Here is a 13,947-nt window from a genome sequence, read left to right as displayed (position 1 = left end):
AAGCCGCCGCCGCCGCCTCGCGGCCACACGCAGGCGTCGGGGAAGCGGGGCCCGGCCCTGGCCCGCGGCCTGCCCCCATTGTCCGCCCGCCGCCCCGCCCCGGCCCGCCGCCGGCAAGGAGCGCTGGGGGCTCCGCCGTGCTGTGGCGGACTACGGGGGCTGCTCGCACCGGCGGCACCCGAGTGGCGCGGTCCGGTGCCCAGGGGCCCCTTCGTGAATTCGGAAATGTGGCGGGGCTGGCTGTTGGACGGGGGGAGCAGCGGGCTGCACCCCGAGGGGCACCGCTAGGCAGAGGTAGCCGGGGTACGCGGCATCCCCACCCGGGCCGCGGCGAGCCCAGCCAGGGGCTAACGGGTTGGATGCCCGCTGAAGCCTGACCTCTTGCCCAAAAGGTTTAGCGAGGTCACGGGACTTTGGGTGTTTTCCTTCTGTGCTGTTGATAACAGCACGGTAAGTGATTCAGTCAGGATCAGCCATCACTAAAGAGCAGTGTTCGCGTTGGAGAGCTTTAAAGAACCAGAAATCCCATATTGCTCCACGCTTTATTGTCATGTCAAACAGGATACTTTATTGGGTAATGCCCGGCAGTGGACTTTGCTCTCCGTTTATACTATGATTTCATCTCTCTGTTGGTGAAGGTAAACAACATGAGAAGCAGAGCAGTGGCACAGATGCCGCACTCTGCCTGAAGCGTGGGTGTCTGCAGACTTTCATGGATCAGTTTTCAAACGCAGAGAAGTGCTTGTGTGTGTGTGTGTGTGTGTATACATTATATTTATGCAGACCACTGTTTCTTGCACTATGTACTATAATCCTTCTTGTGAGTTGGATGTTCTTCCATCATCTTCCAAGCATCAGGGTTACTCATCTGTGAAATGAACATGACAGTCCTTATCTTCAAACTCATGCTGAGGACTGTGTTGCGAGGACTGTGTGTGCACTTATGCATGCAATATGCTGGATGAGAATTGCCTTGAAAGTACAATATAATAAAAGGGAAATTAACCTCGGTAATATCACTTCTTGCCAAGACTTTGTCCCATTCAGCATTTTTGACATTTCAATTCTTTATTTACTTTTTTATTTTTTCAGTTTTGTATTCATTTTCAAATCAATAATGGTTCCCTTCCCATACCCAGGCTTAATTTTGAACATAAAGGTAATCTTGCATGAGTTGACTCATGCTTAAAATAAAATATGCAAATGTCATTGTAGGAGTGATCTCTGCCACAAAGATAGCATGCTGATGCTGTGCAGCGTTTCCTGATACAATAATAGTAAGCATTATTAAGCTGTTTTCAAATTCTCACCAACTTCCCTTGTTGGAACAAGAATGTTACAAAATGGAGATGCATTAATATTAAAAACTAGAGCATCTATTATTATCTCTCAGCTCTGATGTAATGCTGTTGATGTAATTTTCAGAGACAGCAAAACAACCGATCTTTATTCCATGAAACTGTAACTTTGATTAAGGACTGCTGAGTTAAGCTAAAAGACTCTCCCATAAAATGAAACAAAACAAAACAACAAGTGTTTCTGTCCTTAATTATTTGATGAATTTAAAAAGCAGTACTTTTTCAGCTTTTCCATGAGGCATGATGGATGCTGGGACAAAAAAGGATTGATAGTAAAGCAAAAGGTCCAGGTTTACTTTCTTACTAGCAGTTGTCCCAGCAGATACACCTTTTGGGTTAAAAGGCAGCTGTCAAGGCTGTTCCATGCTCTGGCCTGTTACCAGAGGTGTTATGATGTCAGGAAATTTCCACTGTGTATGACTGAAAGAAGATATGCGGTGTATTGTAGCTGTTTTTGTAGTTAAACTAGGGAATACCTAACAGTTTGTTCCTGTTATGTTAATTATTAGGCTTAACTGATTTTTGTAGTTGCAACCTTGCAACTGGATCTATCACCATAGGATGATATGGTAAATCATAAAGCATATTTATTATTCTCAGATTGTATGGGGAACTAGGGCTCTCAGGGAATATAGATTTGTATCAGTTGTTTTATGTCAACACATTGCAAACTGCTTACTTCAGCTACTGCCTGATGGCTCTATTTTTTAATAAATAATGTCTTGTAGAATGAATAATTTATTTCACCTTTATTTTTCCCTCAGAGACCCTTCAATCTTTAGAGTCCATTATGAAACAGCCTATTGTTCTGCTTTGATCATATCAACCTCAGTAAGTAAAGTGTCTTAACATCATCTCTCATCTTGAAAGTTGTGTATGCATAAATCAGGCTTCTCCACACAGGCACTAATGCTGTAAATTTTTAGGTATTATTTCTCTCATACAGTTTTAACTGTGAAGTACAGTTTTTGGTCATTTCAGGGAAACATTCACACACTCCTTCAGAACAGCAGCAACAGAAAAAAAAAAATAAATCCCATAGCTGTATGGTCATCACCATCTGATATGTTAAATCACAAAGACTTGAGCTTTGACACTGGTGAAAGCTTTTTAGGCATTCCGGGAATTCCTAGGCACATTTTGTCAGGCAACGACTCTCTGCAATCGCCATCTACTTGTTAATCTACTTGTCTATCAGGGACGTTTTTCCTGAACAGAAGACGGGGCAGGTACAACCACAAAGACTTTATGGTGGCTCCCAAAACCACAGATGAATAGGGCGAGGGCTGAGCGGGCTTCGGGACCCCGCTGCGGGGCGAGGCAGGGGCAAGCTCCCACCCCTTCGCGGCCCGTCAAGGCCACGCAACGCCGGGCCTACAAAATGGCTGCTATCTTTTTAGGCTGCGCGGCGCCGGGCGCTCGCGGAGGCGGGGTGTCGGCGCGTCGCCCTAGCAACTGCACCCCCCACCCCGTGCCGTCACGGCCTCACGGAAGTCTAGCCGCCGCGCGTCCCGTTTCCTAGGGAACGGCCCCGGAAGGGGTGGGGCGGGGCAGGGCAATGGCGGCGGGCGCGGCAGGTGCGGACTGAGGGGCTGTTCTGCTGCAGGTGAGAGCGGGGCAGCGTTGTGCGCCCCATCGCTTGGCCCAGCCTGCCTTATCCCGCACGGCCTGGGGGCTGCCGCCACTGGGGGAGGCGCCCGGCTTCCTTCCCACAGGCGCTATCGCGATATATCGTGCTGTCGTGGCCCTTCCCGTGACCTTCCCGTGAGGCGGGTGCCTAGCCCTGGGTCTCCCTTCGCGTCCGCTCCTGGAGGGTAGAGGTAGTGGGGTGGCTTAGAGACGGCATTCATGTTTTAAGGTTCGTTCACGTTTTTACAGCGTGCTTAATTAAAGCTTTTGTAGCATTTAACGCATTTCCTTTTGAAAGGAGGATTCTATCCCATGCTGACTAATTCCTGAGCTTTTAAAACCACAGCAAGATGGTATGTGGCGCTAGTGAGTTACTGACTGTGATCCAGATGTACTTCAGCTCAAGTAAATTAATCCTTTTGCTTCATTTATTTTTGTTTTGGTAGTGTCTAGAAGGCCCAGCGACAGGTCATCGCCCTGTAGAACTATATGTTGTATAAGCACACAAAGAAGCCCCCAAGCCTGCATGTGCTCTTTTCCATCTGTTTATTTAGGCTTGATTTCAACTTGTTTTACCACCAATGTGAATGAAAAATAAGTGGGCCTAAAATGCTTCAAAACCAAAGCCTAGTAGTAAACATCTGCCTTGTGGAATTTGTCAATTTAAATAGACTAGAAAGGAAAAAGTGGGAGCGCTGCATCATGGGCTGTGGCTCTCAGGAGGAGGGAGACTGAAGGGGAATGCCACATCCAGTTGTGGGAGATCTCTTGGGTTGCCTTAGTTGCAAAAATTGTTTTGATTACCTTGATTACTCATCTCTACTCGTGTAATTACTGCATTTTTGAGTTTTATTTTTTTGGTGGAAAATTATAAGTGGAGGGAGCAGTAGATGGTGTTATGTGCATGCATACCTCTGCTCTCTCCCTCTTCTTGCATGGCAGCTTTTGTTCTTGGGAGAGGCATGTGTCAATGAATGTGCCTTGGGCTCAGATTTTCTGCTGAATCAGTACTCTTCTGTAGTGGATTTCTGGGTAAGATAACTATGAAAATTCACTAGGCTGCAATTTTAAAACTCATTTGTGGAATGTACACAACAATTGAAATTGCTTATGAGAGCTGTCTTCCCCTGACATTAGTATTATCATTTTCTCATGATAGTGCTGTCAGAAAAGCTTCAGCTTGTCCTTTGGAGAAGTAGCAATTGTAGGTGATTGGCTTGTCCTCACACCTTCAGTGCATTTGTTATGCATTTATTTCCATCTCTAGATTGGCTTTTTTTTTTTTTTTTTCTTTCAAATAGAAAGGGTAAGGCTGTAGCACAATATATATGAGGATGGGCAAAAATAACTTGAGCCCCCAGAATAAGGCAGATGCTGATAAATGAGCAAGTTCAGTGGAGGATTGCCACAGGGGCTGAAGTGCTTGTCCTTTGATGAGGAGCTGGGGGAACTGCGTTCCTTTGGCCTGGAAAAGAGGTGACACTTGTGGTCATGTAATTGCAACTTTCCTGTACCTGTAAGGAGGTTTTCCAGAAAGCATAGCCAAGCTGCTTGGGGTGCTGAAGGGTGGGAAGATGGGAAACAACAAGCACAAGCTAAAACAAGGGAGGTTCGGGCTGAATCTGGAAAAATCTTTCCCCTATGAGGGTAGTTGAGTGGTGAGACAGCATGCTCAGAGCAGCTGTGCTGCTTTTGTCTTTGGAGGTTTTCCAAATGTGCTTGGATAAAGCTGAGAGCAGCCTGGTCAGACCTTATGCCTACCCCACTTGGAGCAGGAGGCTGCACTAGGGACCTCTTGAGGTCCCTTCCAACCACAATGATCTTGAGATCCTAAGGGAGGGGAAATGCCGATGTGGACAAGTGAGAGAGATCTGGTATAGAAAGTGACACCTAGGTGTCATAAGTTGAAATACAGCTTGTGAGGACTGTTTTAATAACCTTAGGTCTAGGAAGTCTGCTTTCAAGGGTTTATTGATACCAGCTTATTGCCCCCCAGCAGCTAGAGCAGAAGGCAAAAATCACAGTTACATGGAATACAGAGAAGACGATAAAAAGTTGTTAATGTTACTTTGGTTCTTCTCCTTACAGTACAGCATACTTTTCCTTAAGAGTGTAAGGGACTTTTTTTTTTTTTTTGAGACTTCTATTTAGTTTGCAGCTGGTGATTGAAGCGATCCGTGTCAACTCTCCCGCTTCAAAACAAAGTTAAAAATGTAGTCTTGGTTAGAAGTAATAAACAGTCTGTGCTCTATGCTTTTTTTTTTTTTTTTTTTCTCCATAAACAGCACCCAGTAAATGTATGATAGTGATTTCTGTTGTTACTGTGTTTAAGGAGAGACTTGAGCTATGCACCCATTCATTAAAAGTGAATTGGTTGGGGAGCATGGAAAATCCTTGTAACTAGAGTTGTTTTGGTGTGTAGTTGTTCAGTTGACAAATGTGGGCTCTCAGTCTGAACCTAGGATGTTCTTTTCCTTGTTTTTTAACATTGATTTACTTCTCCTGTCTTTCTGAAGTTAAAGTGCTCTCTAGGTGCCACTTCTCTTCCCCTTTGACTGTCCTGTTTTTTTTTTTCTCTCCTTATGTTATCCATTTCACATCTTTACACTGTTCTTTGCTAACAGGTTGATCCTGCTGTAGGATAATGGCAGGAAAAGTAAAGTGGGTAACTGATATAGAAAAATCTGTGTTAATAAACAACTTTGAAAAAAGAGGCTGGATTCAGGTGGCAGAAAATGAAGACTGGAATTTTTATTGGTAAGTACATTAAAATAGCAATTTCTAAATTTGTGAAGTATTTTAATATCTTCTGTTAATACCATTAGTAATATAACAAAATGCATATTTAAAAATCAGAGTTGCACACGTTAACTTACTGAAGTGTTTCTAAGTGTATAGCATTGTTTCGTTACTCCTGTAATTTCTTATGCTATTGCTGATCTGTTGTTGAGATTTGTATTAGTAGATTTCTCCTCTAGCTGTGTAGGCCTGCTAAAGTCATTAGGTCTCCTTGAGACAGGAGGTCCTATCTGCCTGGATCCTTTCCCATGCTAATGACCTTGTATGTCTTTCCAGTTTCCCAAAGGTTTTGTCAGGCATTGGAAAGTCACTAACCTAGCAAGATGACAATCGCTTCTGAGGATACCATTTGTAAAAACACCAGGGCAAAGGCTGTAGCCAATGTTTTTGTTTGCTTGTTTGTTTGTTTCGTTTTGAAATGTGATATCTGATTTTATTCAAATTTCTTGTATATAGTAAGCTGTAGTATACATACAGTAAGCTGTATGTAGCTATAGTAAGTTTTCCTGTACTGTAGGAGGGCTTTTGTGGCCCAATTGGAATTTCTGAGTGTATCTTTACCTAAATTTTCTGACAACCTGATGTAAGCAAAATGATCAAAAAGTACATGGTTCCAATATATGATACAGTATTCTTTTATCAGTGTAGCAGAAGTTTGCTCTGTTACCAGAGTGCAAGCTCTTGTAATAAAAGCCTTGAGAACTGCACTTGACTTCTCCTCATAGTAAAAAGTTTATGCAAACTAATTTTTCAACATTTCAGTGCTGAAAGGTGAATATTAAATTAGACAAACTCCATTACCTTGATTTAATACAAGACTGCAGTGCTGTGCTAGGATGCAGTAATTTATTAAATGGCAGAAACAGTACCTCTTCAGGTAAGCCAAGCCATTTTTACTGTCCCTTTCCAATATGACAGAACGGCACTTTATACTGCTGAATGTACCTTTTGTTAACCACTTATTTAAATGAGTAGGAATGTAGTAATCTGCTTGTGCTTTTGGAATGCAGCTGGAGGGAGGAGTAGGGGAACAGGACACTCATGCAAACTGTTGTGTTACTTGTTTTGTTTTGTTCCTGAAATGATAACATAGCAGATTGATAGCATTCAGGAAATAATCTTAAATTTCCAGTGTGACATCTTTAGTACCAAAAAAAAAAAAAAAAAAAAAAATCTTTGTATTTGTGGCTCTGCTCATATCTTTAGTGAAAAATGAAGTAGATAACTGATTTGATGACTTGGTCACCACAGCTCTCTGCTGTGGCATTTATGTATGTTTTTAGCAAGATGTTCATGTACTTGAAGTACTTTGGAATTCAGATAGCAAGGTAGTCAGTATGAGGTTGTATTTTTTTAAGAGGAAACCTGAGCTTCCGGAGAGCAAACCAATAGGTTTAGAAAGATGCCTCTGTAGTATTTAGGTGCATATCAGTCATTTGTAGGCTCTGCTGGGATTTGACCTGTCTGTCATCAACAAGCCAGAGTCCATTAGGGCCACGCTGTCATCTTACTTGCCTCACAATCTGCCCAAATTTGAGTCTCAGAGGGACTGAGACAACCTCTGGCAGGATTTCATCTGGTCTTGCTAACAGGGGTTCAGAGCATGTTGTATCGTCACTGCAGCGCTATATAGAGCAATGTAAGAGAAGTGTGAAAGAGGGAGAAAACAGTGAGAGGGAAAAGATGAAGTAAAGGTAACACTATTACAACTTTGTCCTCTTGGGTTGTGTTTCTTGAGAAAAGTAATTTAATTTTTGTTTTTGCCTTCAGGATGAGTGTACAAACAATCAGAAATGTTTTCAGTGTGGAAACAGGTTACCGCCTTTCTGATGACCAAATTGTCAATCATTTCCCCAACCACTATGAGCTGACCAGAAAGGATTTGATGGTAAAAAATATCAAGCGATATAGGAGAGAACTTGAGAAAGAAGGAAGTCCTCTTGCAGAAAAGGATGAAAATGGAAAATATATTTATTTGGGTATGTGGTTCTTACCAGCTTTAATCTTGTTTTCTGTGTGGTCAATGACCTGTTGGCATTGTAACTTGAAACAGTAACAGAACAGCACATTAATGTACAAATTATTCTAATTTACACATTGCTAGTTTTGTGCAATGAATTCAGTAAGAAAAACTGCTGCTTGCAAGAAGTATGTGCAACCAAAGCTGCCTGTTTTTTCCAGATTGCTTTTGGAGACCTAAAATTGATGTGTTTTGGACACCTAAAATTGATGTGTTTGAATCATCACATAAATCTAGTTGCAGCCCAGCTTGATTTTCTGAGTTTCTGAAGTGTTCCAATGCTAAAATGACTATCAGCAGATGCTCTGTCACTAACAGGCAGTTAAATAGAATAAAGTGTACTCTATCCTGAAGTTACTCTGTTCTGCAAACGTAACAGCGTTCCTTCTCTGTCTTTTCCTCTTTTTCCCTCCCCACAAACCTGCCATTAGAAGAGCGTAAGGAAACACAAGAGTAGCAAAACTGATTAAGAACAGTAGTTGCAAACATTTAATATGAAATTCTGTATTTTCAAAGCTTTTCACAAATCTTGTTTTGAAGGATAAGGGCTAGTATTTCACAAATTAAGAGAAATAGAGGTCATGCAACTTATTTAAGAACTTTGCTGAAATTAGACACAAGGCTGGACTAAAAGATTGAACATTTTTGTTTCTGTCACACTGGGTGTTTCCTCCACTGTGTTCTTACTAGTACATAGCACTGTTCAGGGAAGAGAACAAATGCAGTTACTATGTGTGGAAGTTGTATTTAGGCTTGCTTTGGTAAGTAGTAGGGTTCTTAATGAAGACTGAACTTACTAGTGCAGCATTAGCTGAAGCAACATGGGCTGAAGGGAAATGATCATGAAATGATTATTTATAAGCATAAGGAATAATCATGAAATTATTATTCCTAAACGTAAGGATATACAGAAGTATATATATTTGTATATGTATACATGTATACATCTATACATATATTTGCATATGTATGTATAACTGTTTTAAAGAGGGAAGTATTGTGGCATTAAGGTATTTTGCTATGAGATCAGTGGTGGAACTGAAGGGCCCTAAAACTTCATATCAGAACGGGCTGGAGTTTCTTTAAATCAAAAGTGAAAAAACATTATCTGGAAATCCTATACTGGAGCAAAAACTACAATAATCTTTTGTAGAAAGGTTCCAGACAGAATTGAATGGATAAACTCTTCAGAGGAGAAATTTAGGGGAAGTTGGAGAACTGGTAATGACTACTAGAAAATGAAATTTAAAAACAAATAAGAACAAGCAAAAACAAACAAAAAACCCACCACCATCCCTCCCTCCACCCCCCTCAAAACAAACAAACAAACAAAACCACAACCAACCAAAGGAAAAAAGCCACTACCCCCTCAAAACAAACAAAAAAAGTAGGAGTAAATTGGGAGTAAGGAGAGCAAAGTTATTTCAGAGGTCAGAAAGCATTGGAGTGAAATAGAGATGGAGACATTGAATTGATTTACATCTGGGGCAAGTGGAAAAAAAAAAAAGCACTGTTCATCTGTGTAAGAAAGAAGCATTGCTGTATGGATGAAACAGAATAATCTGATAGCGAAAAGCAAGAAATATTTTTCTTTAGATTTCAGTGAGCATGGTAGTACTGGGTATGGGAGCAAAGAATTACCAATTGAAGTTGCACAGAAACAAAAAATACCACATCCAAAGAGGAAATATTTGGATTTTTGCATATACAGATTTGAAGAATGATAAAAGCTAGAATATGAAATCGAGAAATTTTGCTAATAAAAGTTAAGTTGGAATGGTGTCTAATACTCTAATTGCACATCATTTAAACAGAAGAAAAATAATCCATATGAATTGAAGTCTGCTAATCTGAAATTAGCAGCATGCAGTGTTTAGCAATTCTTTAAGTAAAAACTATGAATTAAATGAGATTAAAAAGCAACATGAGTTTTATTGAAGGTGGATCATGCCGGACTGGAAAAATTGAGAACTAAGAAATTATTTTTTACCCTATATTCATGAATGGTCTTCTTAGATACAGCGTCCTTAATTGTGAACCTTTTTTTTTTTTTCTCTTGACTCAGATTTTGTTCCTGTTACTTTTATGCTTCCTGCCGATTATAATCTCTTTGTTGAAGAATTCAGAAAAAATCCCTCAAGCACTTGGATTATGAAACCTTGTGGTAAAGCTCAAGGAAAAGGAATATTTCTAATCAATAAACTCTCTCAAATTAAAAAATGGTCTCGAGATAGCAAAACATCTTCGTAAGTGCTTAAAAACTAAACCCTATGTTGTACTTTATATAATCAGGTGAACCACATGAACATGCTAGTTGTCCAATGCACAGGGAAAAGTATTTCATTACTATTGCTTTGTCATTATATAGTTTTGCATTTTGTCTCAGTTATCTGGCTTCCTCCTTCAAACAAGTCTTAGTAAGATTTATTTTGGTATGAGGAGATATAAAAACTGTTTGAATAACTATTCTCTATAAAAAAAAATGCTGTTAGTGTTGGATGAATAACATGCAAAAACAAATTGTTCTGCTCTGTAGTGTTAAATAACAGGAAGTGAGGAAAAAAGTCTTTCCCTGAGCAGTTTGCATTTAATATGTATCAATTCACTTCATAAAGTAGTACAAAGGAGAAATATGCTTTTAGGAAATAAAGACGTGATCTATTTGGAGCACAAAGTAATACGCCTTACATTGGTGACCTTACTTCCAAATGGATCTAACAGTTTAGCAATCTGTGTTTTCCTCTGACTAATAAAAGTTTTGATCGCACAACTAATTCTATTTTTTTTTTTGTTATAAATTGACTGGCTAAACCTTCTTTGAGTATTATTTTCTATTTACCTCGAAATCTGAAGAATGTCACAGTTTGAAAGATAGCTTTGCAATTGCAAGCCCTGCATAAATACAAACATTCTAGGAATACAAGGCTTTGACTAACAAAGGTAATGTAATATGCACTCTTTGCTTTTCTGAACTCTGACTAGCTGTAAATGCTCTCAAAGGAAAAGGCAGGTTTGTAGAACTGCATTCTGAGTGGCTCAGTTCACTACTCTGTTAACTTCAAAACTGAATTTAAATGAAAATCTTAGTCATGTGTTCTGTATTAACTTTTTTTTTTTCCTTTGGTACGTAATGATGGATGCCAAGCATGTTTTATTAAATAGTATAACTTAAAACACTGCATTGCCAATAAGATAGAAGATTTCAGTCAGTTCAAAATTACAGGCTGCTTCTAAAGAAGAAAAAGATCTATCATGTTATAACATTACAGTTGTCACATTCTGAAACCTTACTGATGTCTTACAGGTTTGTATCTCAGTCTTCCAAAGAAGCTTATGTGATTTCTCTATATATCAACAATCCATTACTAATCGGAGGAAAGAAATTTGACCTTCGTCTGTATGTTTTAGTATCTACGTATCGCCCTCTGAGATGTTACATGTAAGACTGTATATGTTTGTGTTTTGATGTTTAATGTAGTCAAAATAATGTTGCTGTTGTTGTACAAAGAAGTTTAACATGTACATGTTGTCCTGGGATGATCTTTTCCTTACTTCCTACTGGGGTTTAACACACTTTAATGACTTTTTGCATTTAAGGTATAAACTTGGATTTTGCCGGTTTTGCACAGTAAAATATACACCAAGTACAAGTGAATTGGATAACATGTTTGTACATCTTACAAATGTTGCCATTCAGAAACATGGGGTAAGTGTACTGAGTTTGTAGGTGCTTTTTCATTGGAAGACTGGTTTCTTGAATTGTCCCAAAAGTTTGGAATAAAAAGGCTTTTAGTGATTTTCTCATTAGCTTGCAATAAAATTACTTACTTGATCTTTAAATAAATAAAATTTAAAAGACTGTAGATAAAATACATGCACGATAATGAGTTGCAAGCTCTGTAATAGACTGTGATATCTTCAGTGTTGACTTGCAGTAGTTGAAAGCAATTTCTTTCCAAGTCTCCTGACATTTAAATGCTAATATGCTCACTTAGCAATTCAGGCTATGAGCAGTGGAATTAATGAAGCCTGGTTCCTGTGGGTTTGTATTTTATAAAGGCACTTGAATATCTCCTTCCTGATCTCCTCTTCCCTCTTTCTCACCCATCCAGTTAATTCAGCTTTCCTGTTTTCAGTGCTTATTTACCACAGTGCCTTCCACCTTCTTCCTACGTGTTGTCACCTCATGTATTGTCTGTGTCCCCCCCGCCTTCTTTGGTGAAAAAGGGAACATGCAGTTGTGTGTTTAGTGATAAATGTTTGCTGCCTGGACAGCTGGTGGCTTCCTCTTCAATGCACAATGATGGAGTTCTGCCTGAAGAACAGTTCCGTCCTGTAATTTGCCATTGATGCTCATAAAATGTGTGGAAGCCTGATAGCTTTGACAGCATTTCCCTCTGTCAAAATAGGCTGAAATTCACCAGTGAAAGGAAAGGCTAGTGGGTTAGGGGTGACACAAACAGGTGGACATGCAGTATCATTGCCTAAACCTTGTTCCTTCAGGGAATTCACTTGATAATGGCTGTCCCTTCTGCATTTTTAGCAGATGTCTGATTTATAAAACATGCCTCTGTAGCAGGGATTAAAACTCCATTGTTTTACTTCCCAATTTTGTGGGGTTTATTTTTTAAGAGCATTGAAAATACGTACATATATGTATATGCACACTCATGCACAAGAAAAATGTGCCTTGACTCTTACTGCTTTGTAAGTTATAGCAGAACTGTTAACAGTTACAGCTGTAACCTACATATAACTATAACTGTTATAGCAGCATAACAGATTTGTTTTTATCTGTTTTTAATTGTAAATATCACCTATGGTGGTAATTATTAGCTAGAGTAAGTGTCAAAATGCAACACTTTTAGTACTGCAAATATTTTCTTGCTCAGATGCTGATTTGTGAAGGGCTTCAGAGATCTTATGATCTGACAGGGCACACTGAGTTGCGGTAAAAGCAGTTCCCATAAAATATAAGAGCGTAAGTCATAGTGCTGTTGCCAGTAACAGAGAAGAGATGAGGCATGGGATATGCTGCCTATCCCATTATCGTGCACCCTTTCATCTTCTACACCAACTAAAGTATTTCTCCAAAGAACTTCAGTATTTCTCCCAAATAGAAGTAGAAGTGAAAATAAGTAGTGAGGTCATCTTGAAAGAAGAAAGACAGCAGAAATGGGTATAGAAGTATCAGCATAAAAATGTAGAGTCATTACTGGATCATTTGAAATATTTATTTTTTTTAGAAATGTTGAACCATTAATACTTGTTGAGTCTTCCAGAAAGAAGTGAGAAAAGTTTAGCCATTGTCTGTCCCATCTTTCCTTCTGTTTTAAACATGTCTGCAACTTCAGAGCCAAATAAGCCCTAGAATTTTAGAAGAACCACCTAATTTGAACTGTCAAGTGATTTATCAACATTATGATGAGGTCTGGAAAAGCTCTTAGTTTCTAGTTTTTCATCTCTACTTTAAACCCTACATGAACCCTGGAGTTCTACTTTATTTGTATCCTACAAGCTCATGGGAAAACATCACTAAATTTAAAAGCTTATAATTCAATATCAGGGAGAGAGAAAAAGTAATGTAAAGGGAAGGAGGATAATTAAGTATACACATTGTAATATTGTGCTAGAAAATATAATTCTAAATCATTATTCACTGCATGTGTAATGCAAAAAAAAACCAACAGTAATTCTTCTATTTAATTTTCTGTTAGCAATCATCTATGTAGCCTGTGATATTCTGCTTTGTTATGATATTTTTCATTAAATAGTTGTGACTGTGCAAAGCTCTGTACAGTTGCAATCTATTTTCTGATCCAAACCATTCAATGGTTCTATTTTGATTTTAGTACTTATTCTGAAATTCAAAGTGGGTTGAAACTTTGATTTTTGTCCCCTTTCTGGATTCTGGTTGTAAGACATTTCATTTTTTCCATGCAAGTCCTGAGAACCATGTTCCAGATCTTTATTTGTATAGTCTTTCAAATTTACTGTGGGGGAAGCTGTAGAGGAGAGAAGGGAAGAAAATACAAACAAACAGAAAAAACAGATGAAACACTAAGAATAGAGAGAGGTTTCTCTGACCTTGTTTTACAAGATGGAAGGTTTCATTCCTATGAGAACTTTTTTCTACTCCAG

General features: G+C 39.3%; 1 protein-coding gene across 4 annotated transcripts in view; it reads left to right on the top strand.

Annotated features, from left to right (window-relative positions):
- Positions 1–2,919: 2,919 nt before the first annotated feature.
- The window catches only part of TTLL1 (TTL family tubulin polyglutamylase complex subunit L1), a 56,404-nt gene continuing 45,376 nt past the window's right edge, over positions 2,920–13,947 (top strand). For 2 of the 4 annotated variants that reach the window (XR_014318216.1, XM_082768552.1), the window contains exons 1-6: positions 2,920–2,964; positions 5,612–5,744; positions 7,557–7,765; positions 9,872–10,052; positions 11,111–11,245; positions 11,404–11,512. Coding sequence is in view for 3 of the 4 variants with exons in the window: in XM_082768552.1 (XP_082624678.1) it covers positions 5,632–5,744; positions 7,557–7,765; positions 9,872–10,052; positions 11,111–11,245; positions 11,404–11,512 (747 nt within the window). In the remaining variant the exon portion in view is untranslated. Of the gene's footprint in view, positions 2,965–2,997; positions 3,217–5,611; positions 5,745–6,548; positions 6,664–7,556; positions 7,766–9,871; positions 10,053–11,110; positions 11,246–11,403; positions 11,513–13,947 lie in introns of those variants that run through there. The other 2 variants (XM_082768553.1, XM_082768554.1) reach the window with 2 other exon arrangements.

Source organism: Aythya marila (assembly GCF_965140915.1).
Source record: "Aythya marila genome assembly, chromosome: 1".
In the NCBI taxonomy this organism is placed as follows: Eukaryota; Metazoa; Chordata; class Aves; order Anseriformes; family Anatidae; genus Aythya; species Aythya marila.
This window is presented reverse-complemented; position numbering and strand designations above follow the sequence as displayed.